Source organism: Meleagris gallopavo, chromosome 21 (genome assembly GCF_905368555.1).
Source record: "Meleagris gallopavo chromosome 21, MGAL_WU_HG_1.1, whole genome shotgun sequence".
Lineage (NCBI taxonomy): Eukaryota > Metazoa > Chordata > Aves > Galliformes > Phasianidae > Meleagris > Meleagris gallopavo.
This window is the reverse complement of record NC_139424.1, coordinates 873,110-897,867: the sequence shown is the minus strand read 5'-3', so window position 1 is coordinate 897,867 and position 24,758 is coordinate 873,110. Positions and strand designations below refer to the sequence as shown.

The window sequence follows — 24,758 nt, the reverse complement described above, 5'->3', positions numbered from 1 at the left end:
TTCACTGGATTACAATTATGAGCAACGATCATTTTGATGCACTCAGTTATTGCAGTAACAGTCGGGAAATAAATACCTGGGCCAGGCAGGCCAGGCAGGAGTAAGAAAAGGAACACTCACCTACAAATTATTGTCTAAAACTCAAGCTTTTAATCTAAATATTGGCAATTTTGCCTTATTATTTTTTTTTTCCCTTGGAAGTACTGCCAGCATTGATATGTTGCCAGACCCAGAACTGGGGCCAGGCTTGCAAAAGCACGCAGCTTGGCACACAGGGGTGCTCCCACGCCTGGCCCAGGTCGGAGGGGAGCCCACACCCCCATCACGAGTCAGGGCAGCGTGGAGCCTCGCAGCCGTGATGACAGCCAACACATCCCCCAGCCCTCAGCATCTCCTGACCCACGGGAACTGACTGCTCCCAGCCAGGACAAAGCACCCAGAGGCACCATCCACAAGCAGTGATCCTTCAGGATTCCATCTCCTATCCGTGTACTCTGGAAGTTAAAAGCAGCCCCTTCCCCTCTGGCAGCCCCAGTGTTTTCTAGAACCTTATGGACCCTTCCGTTCACCTCTTACATGAACCAGATCCACCTACAGGGGAGTCACCAGCTGTGGGTTTCCTCCTCCAGAGCCCTTTGCTTGCCATGTTGCAGCTTTCAGTGAAGCTCAAGTCTCCCACGTCCCGCCTTGTGAAACTCCCAAATGAGCAGGACTGGAGTGTGCCCGAAGAGTTGGAAGGACGTGTTTGGTGCTGTGGGCATTCTGCCATCAAGGCCATTCAATGGCATGAGGTGAGGACTGTAGGGGACACAGCTGGGAGCCCCACGTGGCTGCAGTGCCACCCCCGTGGGCAGGGCACAGAGCTGGGGGGCTTCAGGAAGCCTCACAAGCGCTGATGATGTTAAGAAGATGGAAGTGACATCCGTCAGTGGGGAGACGGTGCTCCCTATGCTAAATATTAAGATTAGTTTTCACAGCCTCACCTTTCCACTGCTGTTCCTCCAAGGTATTTAGCATCTTTTGTAGATTATTTGTTTAAAGAACCCAAATGCTTTGTTCTGAGCAGACTTTAGGAGTTGAAATGAGCTATTTCAGCACTATCTGTGTAAGTCAGGGAGAGCTCGGAGCTCTTTTCTTCTGAAGCTGTAAGCCTGCTACCAAAAAGCAATGTTTTGTTAGCAATGTGCTAACATCCCAGTGCAGCCACTTTTGCTTCCAAATCACTCCAGATTTCTGTAATTTGAGGATGATGTATCGTGATAGTCCGCAGGGAAGGAAAAGGAGCACATGAGAAATGCCACCATTGAGCTGAAACATGCCAAGCACCACCAGTCCCACAGGTGTAGGGTCTCATGGAGTGGATGGAGCAGGAGGGCTTCCAGCAAGAGCATGAGATAACCCTTCACCAAGAGCAGGTCCTGCATGACCAACATATGGCCTTCTATAACGGCGTAACTGTGTTGGTGGACAAGGGAAGAGCCTCTGATATCATCTATCCAGACTTCAGTAAGACCTTTGACATGGTCCACCACAACATCCCACAGTCCTGGTCCTCATCCCACAGCCCTGTAGCTCTTTGGGTTTTGGAGAACATCGTGGAAGCAGCAGCAGCACGGGGAAGCCTGGGAGTGATGGAGCAGCAGCCCAGGCCACTTAACAGCAGCTTGATGTTTCCTGGGGCGCTCCCTCAAGGAAGGCAGCATTGAGCTGCTGATTATTCATGGCTTTGATGCTTTCTCTCTGATTCCCAAATAACACGTATTTAGCGCTAAGTTGATTTCAGCAGCTGATCTCATCTGAGCCCCCAGCGCAGGAGGAATGCAGCCAGCAAACCCTCATCTCTGCCATCAGGAGTACAGCACTGAGCATCCCCAGAACTCCCGGACACAGGGGAAGTGGGGGTAATGCTGGCAGGATGGGAGAGGTGAACTCTACTCATGCAGACGCCCAGGATGCTGCCCTGCGGGATGCCCAATGCATTTCATAGAATTGTAGAATCATTGAAGTTGGAAAAGACATCCAAGATCATCCAGCCCAACTCCAACCCACCCCCACAATGCCCACTGACCACGTTCCTCAATGCCACGTCCCCATGGTTCTTCAGCACCTCCAGGGATGGTGACCCCACCACCTCCATGGGCAGTTGTGCCACTGCATCATCGCTCTCATCTCAAGAATGGAGATCAAAGCATTCCCTAGTTAAAAACAATCACATGAGCATCTAATATCTGAAGAAAAAACTCTTTCACTGTCTCTAAGTGGTGGTGCATAGACCCCAAACTTCTCTGTCCCACCCCAGAGCACCCCCAGTTTTCCTCTCCCAGTACTGGTGCTGCAGCCCTTCTCCAGCATCTCCCAGGATGGGAGAGAATCACTTTTGGGAGAACCCATCCCACACTGCCTTTGGGAGGACCCACGAGCAAAGCCCATGCATCACTCATGATGTGGGGTCACTGTGCCGATGGCACCTTGTTGTCCTCAGTCTGTCCAAATGGTGATGGAGAAAATTTGTTCCTGGCTCCATTTGCAATTGATGGAACGAAAAATACGCCTTTCCTTCAATTAATTCAGACGTCTTTTTCCTTGCCCCTCGAGGCACGATAGCAGCTCCAACATCATAAATGATTTAGGACGGGAGCCAGATAAAGAGAAAGCTGATGGATGACAATTCTCTGTTTGGGGGATGTTTTCCAGCTGGAGATTTTTGGAAACAAATAGATTTATCCCCTTCAAGAAACAGCGCACAGCCATGCTGTGACTCATGCTGTGAGTCAGGGAGGCAGGGCAGGAGCTGCAGTGCCCCAACCCCAACCCTCAGCCCCTCTACTCTGGGCCTTAAGTGGTTCAATTCCATTTTGCCCAATTTGCCCTTAGGATTGACCTCTGAGGCTCCAGGACCCTGCGGTCCAGAAGCACACTGTGCCCTGGATTTGGGTAAATCTCCCCAAACCAAAGCAGGGTCAGCACTTGGGGGGCTCCTGGGGCAGCCAAGGAAGGAATTCTGCCATGCAATGCCTCTGAGATGCCAGACCTGCAGACAGACAAAGCCCAACAGCGTCTACATCCTGCAGCAGCCCCAGCAGCCATTTGTATTAAGTTGTACAACTGAAAGCTGCTCATGTAAGAGGATTGCTCTGGGATATGTGCATTGAAAGATTGACTTTAAGCACAAGGCAACGCAAGGCTAATTGCACGTGTGAATTCTGCCCAAATCACTCTCTGTATGGCTTCCAGTTGTTAGACATGGCCCGAAAGCGACAAAAAGGGACAGCTGAGGGGCTGCTCGGGACAGATTCACACTGATAGCAGGAGGGTCAGGATGGGGAGGGCAGGGGGAGGATCAGGGGAAGGGATGGAGGAGTGCAGAGATGCAGGGAGGGTTGGGGAGAGGGCTGCTCTGAGGCAGCGAAGTCAGTGCTCAGGTACCTGCATCCCACCTCTGCTGTTCTCACTCAGACTGCATTATTTCTACAAAATAAGCCTTGAAGACAGCAGTTTGTAACCTGAGTGTTGCACAGCACTGGGGATTTCTGAGAGTTCATGTTCTTCGCGCAGCATCCCCGCCATCAAAAGTAGTGCTCAAGAGCACAGGGCTCAGAAAAAATACAGATATTCTGTTATCCACTTCAAATCTTTCAGTCCAGAGCTCCTGCAAGTGCTGCCAGCATTCCCCCCAAAGGCCAGATGTGAGCTAAATGGTGACAAACATGGCCAAGAACAGAGCCACAACTGAGCGGAGGGTGAGACAGCCCTTGGTGGGAACACAACAGATCCCTCCCCAGCAAGACGAAAGAAAGCATCCCTTCATCACTGGTTTGTTAAGGAATCCAAGCACGATGTTTGCCTCTGCTCTGTGCTTTTGTTTGTCCACACAGCCTCCCAGCAGCTGAGCCCTGGCTCACAGACATGTGGGTGCTCTCCTCCTTTCCACCACGGGAAAGGCAGATGTTCGGCAATGCTGTACTCTTCATCTTACGTTAACATCCCCTCTTAGAGCATCTTGTGCAGTAATGACACATGCAGGTGGCCTAGGAGAAATCACTCTTTTATTTTCTTTCTATTTTAGAATCACTTTTAAACAGTTGAACAAATGAGGTTCTTCTACAAACTGTCACCACCTCGGGAACGCTCCCACCAAAAACACATGAGCTCCACAAATGGCTGCCTGAAGGTGCTTATGGACCTGGACAGTGTGGTCAGAGAGATGCTGGCACCTCTGGGGCTTGGTTTGAGCCCCTACTACTTCCCATCAGTGGAAGTGCTGGGGCTGCAGCCTGCAGGGACATTGCATGAATTGAATGGCACATGAGGGCAGTGATTCTCCCAACAGCAAACCATCCCTTCCCTCAGTTTAAATACAGTTTTCCAGCCAGACCACAACATCCAACAGAACATGAGGCATGAGCCTCTGACAGCAGCCTCTGGGGATGGAACAGTGGACAACGGGCCGGATGTTACCCCTCTGTAATAAGATTTGGTTTCTAGACACAAAGGAACTCAACTGGGGTCCGTTTGCACTTACATCGGGTTGACGCCCACCATCCAAACCAATGGTGGTGCTGTGTCCTAGTTTTGGCTGTGACAGATGTAATTTTCTTCTTAGTAGCTGGTATGGTGCTGTGTTTTGCCACTTTTGGACATTCTTTCATCACTATTTTCCCTTCCATTTCTGTCCTATTAAGTTGCCTTTATCTCAATCTAAAAGTTTTACCTTTTCCAAGTCCTCCCATGCTGCTGACTGGTGCAGGGAGAGAGAGGGCACTGAGCCCAACGCGGCCGCCTGCAGATGATTCCACTCCAACCAGCTGGGATATACACGCTGCCAAAACCAAAACGCTGGAAAGTATTTGCACAGGTATCACAAGTTGCAAACAAAATTGATAGGGCTGCTGTCACTCACACCATTCCAAAGCCTCAGCTTTTGGGGGATCGGATGGGGCTTCTCAGTGATCGGTATGAGTGCTCAAAACAGATAAATGTGTTGTTGGCACAATACTTCCAGCAAGGCTTCTGATCTCAGTGTGCCTGCAGCCTCACCTGCACAGACACTGCTGGAGGGGTTACATCCCATTCACACTCACACTTATGGATGCAGAGCTCCGAGCTGCCGGGCTGGGCTCACCCAGCTGCAGGACTCACACACACCACCCCCTTCTGCTCTGCCAGTCAACACACGCACCATTCGTCAGAGATAAAGAGCATTATAAATATTTCTAAGCAAGAAACTCTAAAAACAGGAAGGCAGGGTTCAACAGAGGCTCTACCCCCCTCAATATCAAACTTCAGAAAGTCTACGTGAACAAGTTTGGAAATGGAGACCAACGCTCAGCCCGGAGATGGGCAATGCCCACCCGGCCATCAGCACCCAGAGACGTCTCTCACTTTGCCTCTCCGCTGGTATCTCACGTCCAAGGGATCGAAGCCACGTTGGTTGGACCCAAAGAGCGCCCAGTGTGGAGTCCTGGCTGTGTAGTCTGTGGCTGTGAAGGTCTGTGTGCCCCCACTGTCCACGTGTGCCCTCACCAGCTCCTGGAAGCGCTCGTAGTCGATCCACGTGCACCAGTCACCATTGATCTTGAACTGGGGAAAGAGCACACAGAGTTAGGTCAGGGGATGCTGGGTGCAGATTAAACTGGGTACTCAGCTGCAGTCTTTTCCTAACCACACTAAGGTCCATGTGAAGCCATCCAGAAGCTCCAGAAGATAAATGCTTTAAGAGGAAAAAGAAAGTCACTTAGCACAGCTCCTACCAGCAGTAACTTCAGGAAGGTTTGACTGGTTGGTGCTTTGCCTCAACCTTCCATGTATCCCTCCATCCTTTCCGGCTCTGAGCACTGCTGGAGCCGTGGGTGTCTGTGTGCATCACAGGGAGATGGACCAGATGGCCTTTAAGGTCCCTTTCAGCTCAGTTTGCAACTCCAAGCATCAGCTTCTACCCAATCCTCAGCTCCACTTTGCAAACTCCCACAGGAGCAACAACGGAGCCACGTGCTTTCAAGGGAAGGATTTGGGTGATTTCCGAAAGGGGCAGGAGGGCTGCATTTGGGAGTGGGGAAAGATAAAGAGTTTTAAAGGCACAAATCCTCTTCCCATGCAAAGATGTTAAGAATTGCTTATTTTGACAAGTTGGAGCTACATTTGTCTCCCAGACCCGCTCTGCTAATTTAGCAACAGCCCTAACTGAATCCTCAATTAGGATTTATCCGAGCTAAGAGCTTATTATGCACTTCATCCAAAAAAAAAAAAAAAGAAAGAAAAAAAAGAAAAAGAGGGAAAACATACCGTCTCCCTGCTTTTTTTGAAACCTGATGGCGATGCATTTAAATGGCACTTGACTTTCTGCCCAAGAGCTAAAAGCTTTTTTGGTTGGAAAAACTGCTGATACCTGCAAAATGGTGAATCCAGCCTTGCCAATGTTCATCTGTTGCTGTGCAATTGCAGCGAGTTCTCGCAGGAGGAGTCCTTGCACAGCGCAGGGATGCGGGGCTGCAGGGAAGCAGGGAGCAAAAAGCCTCCAGTACCCAGGACCTGAGGCTCTCATCATAAGGCAGAGCTGCTTAGCACGCAGCCAGTTGTTCAGTTCATCGCCACGATGACAGACTCAAGGCCAGCTAAGAGAAACCTTTCACATAAAGAATAGAAACGCAGCTCAGACCTGAGATTGGCTGAGGAGGTCATTCTGGAGAGGCTGCTTCCTCAAAAATCCCTGGGATGCTCTCATCTCAGGAGGGGAGGGGACCCTGCAGCACCCTTCACCTGCAGACAAAGCTGCATTTGGATGCCTATGCCATGCAGAGGGGCTGAGATGAGGTTCTGCTGCACAGCCCATGGCTGCCCCAGCTGCAGAACGTGGGTGCTCAGCCCCATCCTCAAAGGGCAGAGATGCTGCATCCCTCCCAGCCCCAGCAGAATATCACTGCTGGGGGAAACGCTGCCTCGTAGGGGGTGGGAGCCCGAATTGTGCTCCTGGGAGACGACGAGATGCTTTCTCCTTTCCAAAGCAAACTGTTCTCTTTCTGCTGTGCCACAGCTGTATTTCACTACGCTATCAGTTCCTACAAGGCCAGCAGCAGAAAGGGGTAAAGCTCAACATCTCCCACACTGAAACTTCTTCTGTGGGGCAACTGGGGCCACATCCACCAGGAGAACACAGGGAAGCACAGCACCACGTGCAGCACCAAACCCTGCCCCCAAACAGCCCTGCACCCAGGGGATAGCTGCAGAAGGCACACTGCAGGTCCTCCCCCTTGGGAGCAGAACTGTGCATGTGCCCTCTGGAGGACAAAACCCCTCTCTGGATGGAGCTGGACCTTTCCACTGCTCTCTGTGGCCACAGCAGCTCCCAACATCCAAGCCAACTCCCCAAGTTTTTGCTAACCCCTCCCATCCTGAACCTTGGCTGGGTCACCTATGGGAGACATTACACTGTTTGCTTTGGGTCCAGGCACAGCAGCACACCGAGGCTGCTCCCCCCACTGACCGAGCGAAGGCTGCCTGGGGTTTGTTACAAAAGCAGATCAAATGATATTAAACATTTTTTTTTACTGCAGCGATACCACAGCAGTAAAACACAAAGAAATGGGGGCCATCCCTCACACGTGTCATGGAAACCATTTACTTCTGCGAAGGAATGAAAACCAGACCAATACAAGGGCGGGGTGGAACAGCCTCAATGGCCCACGAGATTTACAGATGGGGTTTTAACAATTTTATGATTATTCCGCAGATAATGAAAGATTTAAGGCTCAACACTGTTTCACATCAGCCATATAACAGGCACTGGTGTTAGCTCAGAGTAACGCAGCGCGGCGTTTTATTGAATTCTTCACTACCTGGTTAAGTCTTATAAGGTGATAAACACATCGGGGAAAGACAAACAGGTGGAACCCTCCCCTGGTGTTTTTTTCCTTAAGTTAGCATCATAAAATGAGCAGTAAAGCTTCTTCAAGAGGCTCTGAGGCTGTGCTGTCTGCAAAGGGATAGCCAGCACCTCCCTATGGCTTGGAGACAACACTGGGGCCGGTGCTTGCTGTCCTCAAAGCCCTCGTCCCCATGCTCCCAAGGTCCCAACGTGGGTTCCTCCATCCAGGATCACAGACGGGCTTAGGTTGGAAGGGACTTTGGAGAGGCTCCAACCCCCACTGTGGACAAGGCTGCCAACAAGCAGCAGAACTGCCCAGCATCCCATGCAGCCTGGCCCTCACCCCATGCTGGTGCCCAGCACTACAAAACCTGATTTCCGCAGGTCTTATGGCATGGGAAAAATGAGAGAAAGAGACAATGAGGGGGGAGCTCGCTGTGGACTTATAGTCAGTTGAAAGCAGACAGTCAGAGATTGGGGTCAGACAGCTGCGCCCACGCTGAGCATCACCTCCATGCTACCAAGTGCTGAGAGCCACGCAGCTGTTCCACAGCACAACACAGAGCTGCAGTGCTATGGGTACATTCACAATGGTGGATATGAAACAGGACAATTCTTTAAATCAACTTCTGCAGAACGTTTGGAGCTGTTTATTTAGTCTGTGCAGAGAGGAGTTCTCGCCACATAAACCCATCAACATTTGTGACAAAGAGCCACACTATATAGTTCCTACCAACCTACCTGAATAAATAATTTGGGGGGTTAAAGATGTATGGGACACTTTACTACATTGGCCCAGACGTGTAATTACCAACAAAATAAACATGGAATTGATATAAAATGATGAAATAGAGAAGAGAGGTGGAAATGGTGACACAAAACACTGATGCTGAGCGATAGAAATTGGCCAGAGCCCACAGAGCTTGTCCTAACAAGGACAGTGCTGCATTCCCCTTGGAGGAAAACAGGCTGAATGGCAGCTCCTCTGCACCATCACTCTGCTCATTCCCCATGAGATAGGTGTGTCCCCAGGTCAGGATGGCTCAGCGCAGGGAGCATCAGTGAGGAGCAGGGCTGGTCCTGCCTTGGCTCTTCAGCTGCTTGCAGCTGCATGGGCAAACACACAGAGCCTGTGATGCAACAGATGGATCCTTCCCTGGGCACAGGCTCTGTGTTTAACAGCTCAACACAGCAGTTTTATACGCAGCTTAAAGACTGCACAAAGACCCATCAGTGGCGAGCAGGGAAAACAGGGCACGGCTGCAGTGATACAGGAGGATGCGTAGATCCCTTAACAGCTTTTCTACTTCCAATTCCCAGCATTTAAAAAAAAAAACACAACTGGTCATGGCCAATACTTCAAACAACACTTGTTTTGCTTTGCACACAGCGTGAAACATTAAAGAGCCTTTTGCAAGAGCAGATCTCAGCAGCAGAGCTGCGAGGCTGGCAGCATGGATTCTTCCTTCCTTACTCTACACTTCTATGTCTCATCCCAACAACTACAACCAACCTGGTTGCTCTGCTCCCCGGTGTTTGGGAGGGATGAGGCCTTCTGCCCTACTGCAGCTTCCCCAACAAACTGCTGCTCCATCCACAGAGGCTGCTGGGTTCCCTGCTTCTCGTTGTTAAGGGAAGCAGTGCGTTCAGAGCCTGCAGCGCAACACTCCCTGTGCTGTCTGGGCCTTGAAAAGCACAGAGGGATTGAAAAAGCCAACATTACTCCCCTCCATTTATATCCCTCAAGAAGAAAAAAAATCTTTGGAAAGGCAGACAGGTATCTCCAGTCTGTAGTCCAGCACCCTCCCTTGCTGAGCCCCAGTAGATCCTTTTCCTGGTAATGAAAAGGCATTCTTCTGGGGAGATGGAATGGGGCTTTGTGCTTCTGCGCTTAAGAGAGTGGGGTTTCTTTTTGTTCCTTCGGCTTTCAGTTCCTCCCTTCCATATTTATGTTCTTGAAAGTCAAACACACAGCACCCACACAGCTCCCTGCCAGCGGCGTGGGCTGCATCCCCACTGCAAACCTCATTGATCTGCAGCAACATCCGGCTCGGAATAAGGAAATAATTCCAGCTATGAGTGGCCACGCTGAAGCCAACACCAATGACTGTTTTCCTCGTGCATTCTCACTGCCACCAGAGAGCAGGGCCGCTCACTGAGCCCAGCTCCACTGCAGCATCAGTCCTGAAGAGACAGCATAGAGAACCTGTCTGCAAACCAGATGTGGCAGAGCCTGTGCACATCTGGATTTTCCATAACGCATTGAGGCCGTGGGCTGTCTAGACGGTGCAGCTGGGCTCCTGCATGCAGGAGGAATTTAAATATCACAGGCACAGAGGCAGAGAGCAAGGCCGGGATGGCACGGCCCTACTGCTGCCTCAGGGCTGGGTCTGTGAGGCCTCACCTTTACAGTTCCCTCGCTGAGGGGCACGGCCCCACTTTCAGCCCCACGTCACTTCTCAGGGCTGCTTTGCAACGTTTAAGAGCTCTGGGGCCCCAAAGAGGAGAGGTGCGGGGTGATGCTCCATGGGTTGTGCTGCTCAGGGAGGAGCTCCTGCTGCCCATGTGCAACACAGCTGCTTTCAGCTCAGGGTTTCCTACTGCTGCTCTGTGCCTGGAAGGGGGGCAGCCAGAAATTTATCCCTACTATCACAATCCTGAGCTCCTTCATGTAAACCTGGAGACAGACGATCATTTCAATAAACGCAACAGCTCCTGCACCCTCACACGGGGGGTTACTGACTGCACACACCAGCATCGTGCGACTGCTATGAGTACTTTTACCACTACAAAGCTCTCTGAAGTCAAACAAACAATTCACTATGCTATTACGTGCAGTTTCTCATCTAATTAAGGCTCACAATTATTTAGGGCTCCCTATACTCAATGGTGAAAGTGACAGAACTGGAGTCATTCCAGGAAAGAAAATAAAGGAGAAATACTGTATTAAACCTAAACAGGGCCATACAGCTTGCTAAAAACTAAAAATCTTCCTCTTTTTCATTACCAACTGTAACCTCAGGAGCTGGGTGGGAGGAATTAGGCTAATTAAGTTACCAAACAGGAGGTTGCAACTGACCCATCTGCAGCACACAGCCCCAGTGCAGGAGAAGGAAAACCTTGCAGTGCTGCAGCCACGCTGGGACGTGGGATGGTGGCCCCAGACACTCGTGGGACCCCTCCTCTGCTTCTATTTATTACATCTAATCTTGTGTGAGCTGTTCTAAAGAACAGGCTCCTTATTGCAGGGTTTTTTTTTTTTAATTTTTAATCTGTGCCTGCTGCTGAGCTGAACAACTCATCTGCCAATTACACCGGCGCTGCATCCAGACGGTTTTAATTCCTGTGGATGAAAAATGGATTACTTTAGCAGAGCTGTGATCTCCTTTTAATAACTAACAGATCAAGCACAGCACAGCCACCTTCCTATTTGGAAAGGGTGGAACAAAACCCCAAACCTGCGAGACGTCACAGCACAGCCAGGCTGCTCTGTGCCTGGAAGGGGTGCAGCCAGAAACTTATCCTGTTATCACAATCCTGAGCTCCTTCATGTAAACCCGAAGACAGGCTGTGCTGTGGATGCTGAGATGTGTCCTGCAATGGGCAGCAACCCTGTTCTGCGTGCACTACAAGCAGCAGGATGGGGTATGGATAACACCAATGGGATAACAAGCACATTTACCAGGCTGGATGGGGCCCTGAGCAGCCTGAGGTAGTACAGATCTGGAGGTTAGTGGTCCTGTGTGTGGCAGGGGGGTTGGAACTTGATGATCCTCTGGGTCCCTTCTAAGCCAAGCCATTCTATGACTCTGGATCTGGGCTGCAGGGTCACAGGGACAGCTCACACTCTCCAAATGATTCTCAAGGCAGGAAGGGAATAAGAAGCGATGGACTATTTTTCTCTAATGTAACCCTTGTTAGGCAATCTGCAGCTGGTAGTTAAGTGCTTCCTTTTCCTCCCTAAATATAGATAAAATGCTCAGCATGGAACAACGTCAGTGCCTTTCACCCAGCCTCGAGCATCCCGTAAGTGCAGCAGGGATGTCAAGTCCCTGCGTCCCACCAGAGCACAAGGGCAGTGCTGGAAAATGGGCAGGAGAAGGTTGAACTGGTGTCTGCTGGGGAGATCTCCTGGCTGATGGAGTGACGAGCACCGCTGAGCAGACCGCCATCTCCTCCCATTCCTTTCTACCCACAGCACACGAGTAGGTGCCAAGCAACAACTCTTCCAAAGTCAAGGAGATGGGGCTGTAATCAAGCTGTGTTATCCCCCTGACGTGTCCAGACACAGCAGCATTTCAATACCAGAGTTCCAAATTATTACTATTAGTATTGTTTGAAAACCTCCAACCTCAGACGGAGCAGAACCCAGCGAAATAAATCACATATTTAACTCATTTTTATTACCTTTTCCTGCAACTCCTTAACTCTTTAAAGACACCTTTGATTTTGCAATTACTCACCGCAGTTTGATCCTTCCCAGAGCACACATTTTCTGCAAATAATATACACTGACAAATTTTATTCTCCACTGGAGCCTGAAATTCTGAATTAAATGTAATAGAAATAAATTTATTTTTTATTAGTTGTTTTAGTACCGAGTATAGATTGTTTCCAAAAGACGCCCCCTGCTAATGGCTTTGGAAAGCAAAGCAGCTGTTGAATTCCTCCTGGGCTGGTATCAATCTGTGCTTGTTACTAACGGTGTTACTTGAATTATGCATCAATAACTGAGGTGGCAATCTGTTTCCTTTCTTTCCCCGGGCCTTGCACCTCAGAGAAGAATTATTTGCATTTGCACAGGCACAGTTGCCAGTGGCAACAACCAAGAGACTGTAAAAAAAGGAACCCGAAGGTGACTTGAAACAAAGGAAGTGCCAGGTGTCAGTGCTTTACTCTGCTCCTTTACAACTGTTCCCACAAAGCAGCAAACCAAGGAAACAAAGTTTTGCAACGGGACAGAAGTTTTCAACAATAGGATCCTACTTGCTTCAACGCATTGACTCGACATATTTCAGACCTTCTGCAAGCAGTGATTTTAACCAGTTCCTCCCTGTGTGTACTGGGGTTCGGTCAGAAGTGTCTGGTGTGTAAACTAAAACTACATCCCCAGTCAAGCAAAGGGAGACAGAGAGCACATGACTTCAGCAAATAGGAGCGAAGCATGTGCAAAGCAAAACCACTGCAATTAGCACAGTGCCTGCTCCTCCTAGATTGCATGTTACTCATTTCTTATCTTTATATTAAGCTCAGAAAGACAGGTTGCACTTGGGATTTTTCAGATCCTGCATCCTTTAAAATTACTTCCTTTTTGGCGTTCCGCTTGCATTTCAAGTTGTGCTGGCGTTCAGGAATGAGCCCAAATTTAAAGCACATTTTACGTACCTGGGCTGTGAGACACAGGTGGCCTGCAAAGCTCCCTGGGACATGAGGGCTGCCACCAGACAGCAGCTCCACAACCTCTTCTCCACCATCAGTGGAGAAGCAGTAAAGTAGCTCCAATTCAACAGAGGCAAGCAGACAGTGTTAACATCCACCTATCAATCTGTTTTTTGTTAAAATTACCTCTCCAAAAGAAGAAAAATAAGTTATTCTGGCTCTGATTGAAGAGTAAGGAGATGTAGAGTGCTGGTAGGTGCTGGAAAGATCAAGAGGGGGAAAAAAACAGCCCTAACTTCATCTGAAGCATCACTTCTCTACTGAGCTGTATACACCACTGCAAAACGTGGTGAAAAGGAAATGAGATAAAATCAGCTGACCCACCATGGTCTCATAGAATCACAGGGCTTGCACTTGCCTTTCTCAAAACACAAGGCAGAGACTGTGATGAAGCACAAGTGATACGGTAATGAGCTCTTCCTGGACCTGTTACATGTTTCTTCCTTGCACTGCTGTGGCCGTGCTGTGATCTACCACCACCCCCTAAAGCCCTGCAGTGGTTTCATGAGCCCTCTGCAATACCCACCGTGCATTTCCACGCCTTCCCCTAGAAAGATTCAGCTTAATGCTGGAGAGGAAAAGCAGTTTGAAGAAGGCACATCACTCCAAGGTCTCACACCTGGCACGGAGGACTCTCACCTTTTTGTGAGCTATCAGGAGGCAGTTGGAGTGCTCGTGCTCACAGGCGATGCCGTAGTCTGGGAGGAGCTGGGCCAGCTCCTGGACAAAGTGCACGACCTCCTCGTGCCAGGGGACGTTGGCCATGGTGAGGCTGCTGGCCGAGCTGTCGCCGCAGTACGTCACCCCCTGGGGAGAAACAAGGGGACAGTCAGTGGTGGCTCAATGCTTCAAGGTCAGGTCTGTCTTGCCCTCCCTTGTGGAAAAGAACGTAGATTCAGGGATAACCTCAAACCTGGCTGTCCCTTGGTGTGCTGGGAGCAGCGTGCTCAGCCTTCCCCAGCAGTGGTGCCCATGTAACAAGACCCGAGGAAGCACAACCTGGGCTATGTGCTTCTGCAGCTGATACATGGCACGTGTGGAGCAAAGCACTCAACGTTCCTTGCTTGTTTGGATCTGGAGATCACGAGGTTCTTCCCAACTATTCATCTTTTTGTAGACAAAATAGGATCCTCCCAGCTTTGAGTAAGGAAGGCGTTAGAAATCATTGTTCCTCCATGTGCCCAAGGGCAGAGCCCTACGGGGCAGCAAAGCCAGAGCTGGCAGAGATGTGGCTCAGTGGGAGAAAGGAGCAGCTTGAGCCAGGAGCATGAAGACGCCCTTCTTTCCAAAGCAAGCAAGGAAAAGACATCTGCAAGCAGAAGTTGGAAGCCTGAGCAGACAAAGTTGCTGCTAACTTTGGGCTCTTCACTTTGAGATCTGCTGTTACTTCAATTTGGAGATCTGATCACTTGAATGTCCTCAATCACTGATTTAAATCTTAGTCGTGCCCTCAATTTCACTTCTGCTTTACTCCATCTCTAATTGCATTAGTGAAATTCTCCTACATTAGCTCAGCAGTGCACGGCTTGCTGAAGTGTGGTTTCTCTTATTTCTGCCATTCCTGATACAATGAGCTGCAGCTGACGGGGTGGCTTTGCCTGCCCTGTCACAGCACAGGTCACAAGCTCATTAGGAAGCCTGACTCTGCTTCCAGACAGAAGCCCAGCTCCCCTGAACTCACCACCTCCACCCCCTGCCTCTGCTGTTTTATTCCAAGCACAAAATCCCATCAAGCACGGGTCTTTACAACAGAGCACACACGATTTTATGGATGATTCTGTTCAGCGTGCTCATGTTTTCCCTCTGAAGAACACTTCCACCTCACCTATGTGGCATCTGTGCCCATGTCACGTTTACGGCACCTGCTCCCAGGACCTCATTCAGCTCCATTAAAGTCAAACATGCCACATCCAGCAATAAACACAGACAGATCCTTCGCAAACACAACTGGAGCAAGGTGAACCATGCTGCAGGGCAGACGCTTAAAGAGAGTTACAAAGAAACAGATTCATGCTGATTAGGAACCGAACAAGTTTCAGAAGCAATTACTTTCTCCCTTAAATTCACAATGGCCCTCCTCTATCAATCTACCCAAGCAGGGGATATTAAAGCTGTGCCATAACTCAGGGCTGAGGCAGGAGCAGGCTGGCTGTGCACAACAGCAGACAAGTCAGGGGAGCACTACATAGGGAAGCACATTAATTTTTTGAGCCTGGCTCTAAGAGTCTGAAAAAGACTTTAAGTGTTCTCACATGTGAGCAGCAACTGATAGGATATGTACCTGCAAGGTTCAGCTCCATACAGCAGCCTGGTCCCTCGCTCGTTATGCAGACGATTGGAGCAGCACGAAAAACGGCTGACTTACAGAGGGGGAAGATTCTGAGGAAGCTACAACATGACTCATTCTTTTAATAAACTTCAAAAGATATCATTTACAAGGAAAGAAAGCACAGTGGCAAATGGAATAACGAAGTGCTCGGGTGGCTGATTAATGCCTGCGCACAAATCAATGAAAATCAGCTTAGCAGCGCACCGAATGAAAGCATGTCAGCTTTCAACTTCCCCAACTTCTTAAAACTTGAGTTAATTAAGAGCACTGATACCACTTAAAGGATGCAAACAGTTGATTAGGGCGGTTATATTTGTCAGTAATACACGGAGACAGTTCTTAAGACCTCAAGCACTAAAAAGGAAACCATTCTCTTGTACAGCCCCATGCTTATGCCAAATTCCCTGCGGTAGAAACATCAGCGATGCTGCCTCTTCGTTATTCCTTCATGCTGTTCTTTAGCATCTCTGTCATGTTTTGGACAAATGCCTGCCAATGCAGAGGGCTTTGGAAAGCATCTCAGATGTTCCTGGTTACGTTGGTGGGAATGCACAGCACCATGCAGGCAAGGAATTCACTGCTCCTGTAACAGAGGAAGGAGTGCACAACGCCTCCAAGCAGCCTTCCCAACTGAACTGCTGACTGAGGGAATGCGTTATTATTATTGTATTATTTTTTACTACTCCAAGCACACAAATTATACATGTGCTCAATTGAGGCTTCCGTGAATTAACAGCAGCAGAGTGTTGGCTGAGTGCCTCTGGACTGCAGAGCTCCTGGAGCAGGGCAGCCCGGCCCCGAGACATACATAAAAGACCTCAAATGAGATGTTGATAGATCCTACACCCTGCAATAAAAATGCTTATGATTCAAGCATCAGCACTGTCCAAATTACATACACAAGCTCTCATGCATGTCTGCTCCTTGCTGGAACGGATCTGGCCTCGTTGGCTGCTCTTTGTTTTTAATAGTCACTTCCAAGCTGATGTAACAAAGGACGTTAGTTTATTTGTGTCAGTTAAATCTGAAGAGCAGGGGTGGCAATGGTTAGTTCTGCAATGTAACCCCAACGTTTATCACCAGCCCTCCAGACGCACTGCACGTCCCAGCAGCCCATAGATCTGCACTGACTTCCTTCAGGCCCAAGCAGTGCTGTGTAGAAGCTGAGCTCTGAAATGCTGGATGAAAACTTTCCTCACAAGCTCTCACCACGCATTCTGCTTCCTATTTACTTTGGCTGCTAACCTTTATTTAAGCATGAGAGCCACCTACTGAAGCTTGGATTTGCACCACGCTTGTCTTCGCACCTGGGCTCCAAAACTTCCTCCTCAATTTCAATAAAGCCTTTCTAATAAAATGCAGGCTGGCTTTTTCAATGGAACAACGTGGCAACTTCACTTCCACACTTGAGATTTAATCACTCACCTGTGTTAGCAATGAAGCTTGTTATCAGGCCTTGCTAGGTGCTCCAGGCACGAAAAGCACACTGCTGCCAAGCCAAACTCCTCACACACGTCTGTTAGCAACTTCTAGCTGAACCAGCAGAAACAGCAAGCTGGCTGCCTGCCTCTCTCACCCAGCTGTTAATAATTAAAGCACCAGAGGCTGCTCAGCACCTATCCAAAGCAGCCCCGTATCCCTGCCCCAAACACAGTGCAGGGATACTTGCAGACCTATAGCTTGCAGCTTGGGGAGAATGCCATGCATGATTGTTTTTTCTCCAAGATATAATACATAGCTTGGACTCGTTTTATAGCAAGCATGAGGACAGGTGATTCTTAAGTTTGACTTCTCTTCATCTAAACAGTCTGGAATGGCACCAAGGCTCTGAAAAGCTCCTTGACAGGTGAGGCAATCGCCTACCGGCGCATGTAATTAAAAACACATTAAAGCAGAGCTCACTTTCCTCATTATTTTAAGCACTTAAGTCATCTTTACTGTTTAAGATGACAAGAGTGAGCAGGCTGGGAGAGAGCTGTCCCTCTGGTCCTTCCTCTCAGGCATTTACTGAATTTCACAGCAAAGCCTCAGATGCCAAGAGTTGGAGCTGCAGCCCAGAGCCTCCACCCCAGCCCTGCAGGACGTGAGCAGCCACAGGTGCTTTCAGGCAGCTGAATGCTGAGGGAAAGAAGACTGAAGAAATTCTGTGTGGTGCCACAAACCCCCTCTGCCCTGCCTGAGCACCGCAGTACAAGCAGTCCTTGAACAGAGGACAAACCAGGCAGGCTCTTGCATTTCCCTTCTGAATATTTCTTCTGCTTTGGTTTAAGAATGCAGGTGGTAACATACTGTGTGTTAACCAAAGCCACTGGCTTTTAGGACAAAAAGAGCGTTCTGTGATGCTTGCTATTGTGAAAAGATGAGCTGCACACTCTGGCTCCTACATACAACCATAAACCTTGCTTAACTGCAATAGCAATGGCATGGCACTAAAACAGACTAAAGCACTAAATAAAATCGACGTGTATTTAATAACCACAACAGATTCTTCCTTTCCTTGGGTTCTGCACACCCAAGGAATCACTGCTAACTTCTATTGGCTTAAGTAAGAGAATAGGGTCCCGCAGAGTTCCACTGCTGTAAGATACTCATGTAAATGAGAACAAGTATTAAGCCCTGCAAGAATCTAAATCTCTACCCACTCCACCTCATGAGCCTCTCTGGAGCAACAGGGGATTAGCTACATTCATTTTAAATGAACGTCATTTATCTCAAGTATTTAACCAGGAAATCCCACAGAGATGAGCCTCGTCTTCTGGCAGAGGCTTCACAGGATCTTGTAGTGTTTGTTGTTTATTTGCTTCAAGCAGGACCTGGGCTTTGCCTTTTTCACCTATCTCACTGCTGTGGTGGTGAAGAAACAGAACAGGTCCTAACCACACCATTCAGATTCATCCACAATTGGCTGCTGCATGACAGCATCCCATACACAAGCCTGGGAGTGGTATCAGTATCAGCTGTGTTTAAACACAACCCAGCATCAAGTGAATTGATGGCCAGAAAGCCACCAAAAACATCCCTGATGTTTTCAAAGGATAATTTTCCACCAAAAGTTGGGAGAGGGAATGCAGGCTCCCTCCCCACCACCCCCAGCCTAAGCACAGAGGTTAGCAGCAACAAGGGAAATGTGTGCAGCATCCTTTGGAAAGGCTTTACCCTGAGTTCTGCGTGTCGCTGAGCTGTTGGGATTTCAAGTCACGAGACTCTCATCGTGCCACCTGCAGAGAGGGCTTCCATGGCCACGGCACAACACCTGGCCAGGTGAGGAGGAAGAAACTGAGGCACGAGGGTCACACAGGAGGACAAAGCATGAGCTGGCCAAGGTCAGCATCCTGCCAGACCCAGGGCTGGGAGAGGCTGGTCCTGCAGCACTGACAGAGCCTCCATTTAGATCCAAGCAGGGCAACACCTCCGACCACCTCGAGGGGCTTCTTCCTCACCTACTTCCTACAGTCCTGGTGTGGTTCTGTTAGGAAAGGCTTGCAGAGAATGCTGATCTCCCCACTGCTGTCAGGCAGAGGGAACTGCAGCCCTGCAGGCAGATGTTTGCCCTGGAGAACGCTTGGAGGAACCTGCACTCCAACACTGATTAACTTACACCTGTTTCATTTGACTAATTAAAGTCTCTACGCACGACAGAGAATGGAAGCAACACATTCGCAGCCTCCCCTCCTCTCTGCCCTCCTTGCTGCAGTGAGACAGGGAGCAGACACGGGTTTTATTTAAGGAGCATAAACCATCTGATAGGCATCATAAAGCTGCGTTTTTTGTCCCAAAGTGCACTCAACATCTTACTCTGTATTAAGCCATCAACTTCAGCAGCACGCTCAAAAAGAACACTCCATCCCGATAAGATCAAAAAGCTTTGGGTTTTGTTTCATAAGGAAGTTGCTGCAAACTCCAGATACTTCTTGAAAGCAGCAGTAAATAAAGGTTTCAAAAAAAAAAAAAAAAAAAAAAGAGGAAGAGAAAAAGGAAAGAGAAAAAAGGACGGAAGGAACGGAGCTGCACAGAGGCAGAGCAAGGTAGATGTGCAGGTCTGCAGGGGAGCTGCTGGAAGGAAACACTGATAATGATTCTTTGCACAATGCATTGTGATTTGTCTTTTTTATGTTCTCTATATACTAAATTGATTAATCCCAAGATAAAACACCTCCTGCCCTCCTGTATCTCGTGTGCTGCTGTTAGCAACTCCTCCAGGCCCCAGGGCAGTATTTCTTCCTGTTTCACACAGCCTGATCAATTCCACGTCAACCAGGCAGACATTATCACCTTACCCCCCAGCAGAATTTGAGACCAGGATGGGAAGAATAATACCACAAACTATCAGCTTGTCCTGGAGTATTTTGCTTATAATGCCGGTTGATATAAAAGAAGCAAGTCTAAAACTATTTATCTCTCTCTGCTTTCATGAGGAATACAAAAAAGACCCAGGGTTATGGTTCTGTTGGGCAGAAATTGATGCCCGCTGCTACAAGGCTGGCAGTGCAGAACACTAAGGACTACACCAAACGCACACATAACGTCTTAGAAACCCGTCTGCCTCATGTTAAAAGCAAGAGATAAGCTCCCTGCACCTCAGAGAAGAACTGTTTCATCATGTAACGCTGACTCTGTGTGTGGGAAAACATGGAGGAGAAAGGGAAACAATACTGATGGCAAAAACAGCTCCGTGCAGCTCACCTTGACCTCGATGAAGTCTGGTTTTCCGAGGGACACCAGGTCAGCGTAGGCTTTGAGCTCATCCACATTCCAAGCTTTCACCAATGTCAGCCTATAGACCGTGCGCTGTTGCTGGAAAAATAAAAAATAAAAAAGGAAATTACATCAGCAACACTGACACGGGGATGATGATCCCATCTCCCACACTGCTTCTAAGAGGAAAAAAGAACCCATTTGTTTATTCCAAGAAGGCAGAGGGTAAAACAGAGCAGACCCAGACCCGGAGCCGCCTGACTTGTTGTCTGAAGGAGGCAGCTGTGAGCCAAGCACCTTCTGCTCTGCAGAGCCTCATCTTCTCTTTATAAAACCCAGGCACTCCATTTCCACGGGAGCTTTTGCTTAATGGGAAAATAACCAGGAGGTTTCTCTTTGATTTGCTTCCGCAGGCATAAAATCTTCCCATGAGCTGCTCTGCAGCTGTTTTCTCTCCTCCAGCTGGATCGCCTGGCTTGGTCACTGCTGAGAACACTGAGAGCATTGCCTGATAACTCCTCCAGCACATGAGGTACAACAGGCAGAGAAAAGACCCTCCTGTGGTTGGTCATGCAGAATTTTATCAGAAGCACAATGTGACCATTGAAAATCCCAACCAGGAACACTGGCAATGCCCTGTGCTTATGATTTGCTGTCAAAAAAAGTGCAGAGCACAGCACCAGGAACAAAAACAGCATGAACAGTGCTGGTGGCTCTGGGAGCAGCACCATCCCCGTGCAGAGCCAGCTGGGCACCACCACTGCTTACCACACCAGTGCATCCTCAGACTGCCAGCAGGTTTATCCCCATGCACAGCTCCAGACAGCACCCTGAGAACTTTTCCTTCGAGTTATTCCTTGAATTTAAGAGATTCCTTCAATTAAGAGATCGAATTAGGAGACTCAGGTGCCAGGATGAAGTTCTTCACAGAGTGGTGAGGTGCTGGAACAGCTGCCCAGAGAGGTTGTGGATGCTCCATCCCTGGTGATGTTCAAGACCAGGTTGGATGGGCCCTGGACAACCTGATCTAGAATGAGATCTGGAGGTTGGTGGCCCTGCCTTTGGCAGGGGACTGGAATTTTATGATCTTTGGGGCCCCTTCCAACCCAAGCCCTTTTATGATCCCATGCATCCATTGCTTGAATTAAGATTCTCCCTTACCTATTGCCTGTAAGGTGCCTGTTACACAAGGTTGCCCCAAGCCAACAACCAGCTGGGGTAAGCATGCACACTATTCAGCTTATTCCATTTTTTTTTTCCCCAACAGAGAATAATGAGACCATAAGGACACCCGCTATCAAACAGCTTCTCATCACAAAACCTCAGCCCTGTACTTGCTTGCAGCATCCCACTTGCCAGGAGCAAATCCCAGGCACTGAGCTCAAGGCTCTGTTAAAAACATACCCCAACACCCCTCCCCAAATCAAGAGCACATTTCCCACTTCCTGCCTCAAATCCAGCCCTGTTCTACTTCTCATCATGCCCCTGGTCTGTGAGCAACCTGAGAACAGCAAGGGACAAATCCTTTGGCTGTTGGGCACAGGGAGCTCCCAATGCACCCAATGCCCACAGCCCAACGTCCTCAAGCACCAGGAGACAAACAAAGATTTCTGAAAGGATCCAATGGTGTTTTGAGAAAAATAATTTTGTAATGCAGTGTCTTTAATGTAAGTCTATGGAAGAGTAGCTTTAATTAAAGAACTACTGAGAGAATGATTACTGAAGGTCAATTACGTGAATTGAAACGCATAGCCTCTGCTTTACACGTAGCTTATAAAAACATACCGAGAAATGAGAGGCTGCAAAAATAAATGCATCATTTAGCATCTAACAAGGAAAGAAGAAACCAGAGGGAAAATATTTAACAGGAGAACAACTGATACGTGCAGGCCCATCAATCGCCTGATATGATTAGGCACCCAATTAGTCGAGAAATGTCTCCCCAAAGGTCAGCTCTCACTGGTAAACAAAGGCAGGCAGCAATAAACAGAGTCCCACTCCAGCAGCAGCCTTCAGAGCCCACTGACAGACCCAGCCAACAGGGCCAGCCCCAAGGATTGCATCCCACTGCAGTCCAACGCAACGCATCGTCTGCCAGCTGGTTTCAGTAGTAGGTTACCAATAGGACACGAGGCCTCAGGTTGTGCCAGATGATCAGGTTGGATATTAAGAATAATTTATTCTCTGAAGAAGTGGTGCTGCGGTGGCACAGCTGCCCAGGTGATGGTCACCATCCCTGGAGGTGTTCCAAAGCCATGGAGATGTGGCACTGAGGGATGTGGTTATGGGCATGGTGGGGTAGGCTGGGGTTGGCCTTGGGGATCTCAGAGGACTTTTCCAACCTTAGTGATTCTATTTGGGGCTGACGTTAAGAGCAGATTCTCAGATGTCTGAGTTGGGTATGGAAAGAGAAACTTGACAAGAAGCAACTGGGGCAGATCCTGCTAAAGTAGAAGAGGAGTGAGTGTGACTGTGCTGCATCACTGCTGGCAGAAATAACAGGACAACAGAAAGCCCTCATCACAGGGAGCAAAGAAACACGGGCAATCTTTGGTGGGAGGTGGGGCAAAGTGTTACAAATCTGCTTGATCTCGGTGTAGCTGGCACTCGTTACTGGGTGAATGTGAAGACAACATACAGGTAATGGGATGCTGGAGACAGGCCCAGGCAGAAACTGGTCTCAAGGGCTGGAATTAAGCAGAAAGAATATTATGAATATACCTACGGGCAGCTCCAGCAGATTAATGAGACTGTCACCCCAACGTGCCAACAGCACCCACAGCCTGTAGGTGACCCCCCTGGGGCACTGCCTGTGGCTCAGGAGTGAGCTGCTCACATTCCCTGTCAGAACAGAACAGAAGCAATGCGTTTTAAAAATAAATAACCACAAGGCTTTTTTACTCAAGCGTGCATGAAATCAGCTTGCAGATTAACAAACACGGTTGTTAAAAAAGAAACAAATGCACTTGGTTCCTATCAGGCAATCCTGCACTTAAGGCTGTCAGCGGGACCTTCTGGCATAGAGAAAGGCAAAGAACCACAGAATTAAAGAATAATATCCCAAGTTGGATGGACACACAAAGACCATTGAATCCAACCCCTGGTCTCAACACCACCACCCAAAACACAAATCTTATGTCTGAGAGCATTGTCCAAGCAGTCCTTGAGCTCCAGCAACTCAGGGCCACGGTCCCCCAGACCCTTCCCCACCTCCATAGCTCTCCTCTGGATACTCTCTAATAGTTTAATGCCCTTTTCATACTGGCAGAAATGCCAGATCAGAGGGACTGAGGGGCCAATGCTGCAAAGTAATCCTTACAAACACACAGTGCTGTTTTATTAATAGATTATTTGTATTTGGTTGTACAATAGGGCCCCAGGAGGTTCTCCTAAGCACTAAAATCAAGACGTAAGAGCTTAAACCCTGAGAATTTAATGATCTAAAACACCAGGATATAAAAACAAACTGTGATGTTTTCTGCCCCACGTTTCCAGGAAAAACAACTCTGATTCACTTTAAAGTAACACGTGTGCAAAAGAAAATTAATATAGCAACAAACCTTGGGAACATGGATGGAGAAAGCTAAGGAGCCCAACACATGGATGGCCAAGCGCTGGAGCAGGGCAGGGGGTGGCAAAGGAAAAGGGATGGAAGAGGAAACAAGATGTGCTTGCAAAGAAATACCTGGTGCAAGAGGAGCCTTCCAAGAGCAAGGGAAAGGGACGATGGGCACAAGCTGAAGGACAGCAAATTGCATCATTGCCTGGACAGTGTAACAACAGGTTCCTCCAAAGTCTCTTCTGGGGGGAGGACCAAAGGCAGCTCCTTCCCAGGGAACAATTCAGTGCTTCAGAGAATGCTCCCTTTGGTCAGGCACGGGCTGCACAACAAAAGGCTCTGGGGTGGCAATGGGAAGCACACAGTGTGTCTGAGCAGCCTCAGTACAGCAGGAGCCCCACTGACCTTCCTGCAGGCTGCAGTCAAGGGGAAAGCAGATAACCAGCAGTTCAGACCTTAATAAAGAACCAGGAGCACAGGGAAAGGAGCAGCCAGGTGTGCTAAAGCAAAGCTATTCAGGGTTGGGGAAGTCAGAATTAACTTGCAGAAGGTAATACAATAAAATCTGGGAGTGCATCACAGCAGCAGCATCCTGCTGCTCTGAGCCATTACATTAATCCAGCTGTGCAAATTGGGAGCATCCATCAGCAATTTTCAGCCTTTTCCTGGTGGAGATCGTGCTGAAGAGCGTGCTCTACAAAAAGCTGATCTGTGAAAGGGAACACCCAAGTAACAGGCTATTAAGGGATTATTATTTTTGCAGTTAGGAACCTAATGAAGCTGCAGTCCCCCTGCAAGGCAAGTTACTGGGCTCTGCTGTGCAGGATCTCCTCCTCTGTCTCTACAAGGAGCACAGCAAGGCCACGGGACATTTA

General features: G+C 48.8%; 1 protein-coding gene across 2 annotated transcripts in view; it reads right to left on the bottom strand.

Moving 5' to 3' along the window:
* Nucleotides 1–4,024: 4,024 nt before the first annotated feature.
* Nucleotides 4,025–24,758, bottom strand: part of LOC100550560 (S-adenosyl-L-methionine-dependent tRNA 4-demethylwyosine synthase TYW1) — a 78,772-nt gene continuing 58,038 nt past the window's right edge. For both annotated transcript variants that reach the window (XM_085240553.1, XM_019621931.3), the window contains exons 14-16: nucleotides 20,313–20,423; nucleotides 13,940–14,107; nucleotides 4,025–5,580 (exon numbers count right to left, since the gene is read on the bottom strand). In XM_085240553.1, the coding sequence (XP_085096679.1) occupies nucleotides 5,359–5,580; nucleotides 13,940–14,107; nucleotides 20,313–20,423 (501 nt within the window). In that variant the 3' untranslated portion in view covers nucleotides 4,025–5,358. The remainder of the gene's footprint in view (nucleotides 5,581–13,939; nucleotides 14,108–20,312; nucleotides 20,424–24,758) is intronic.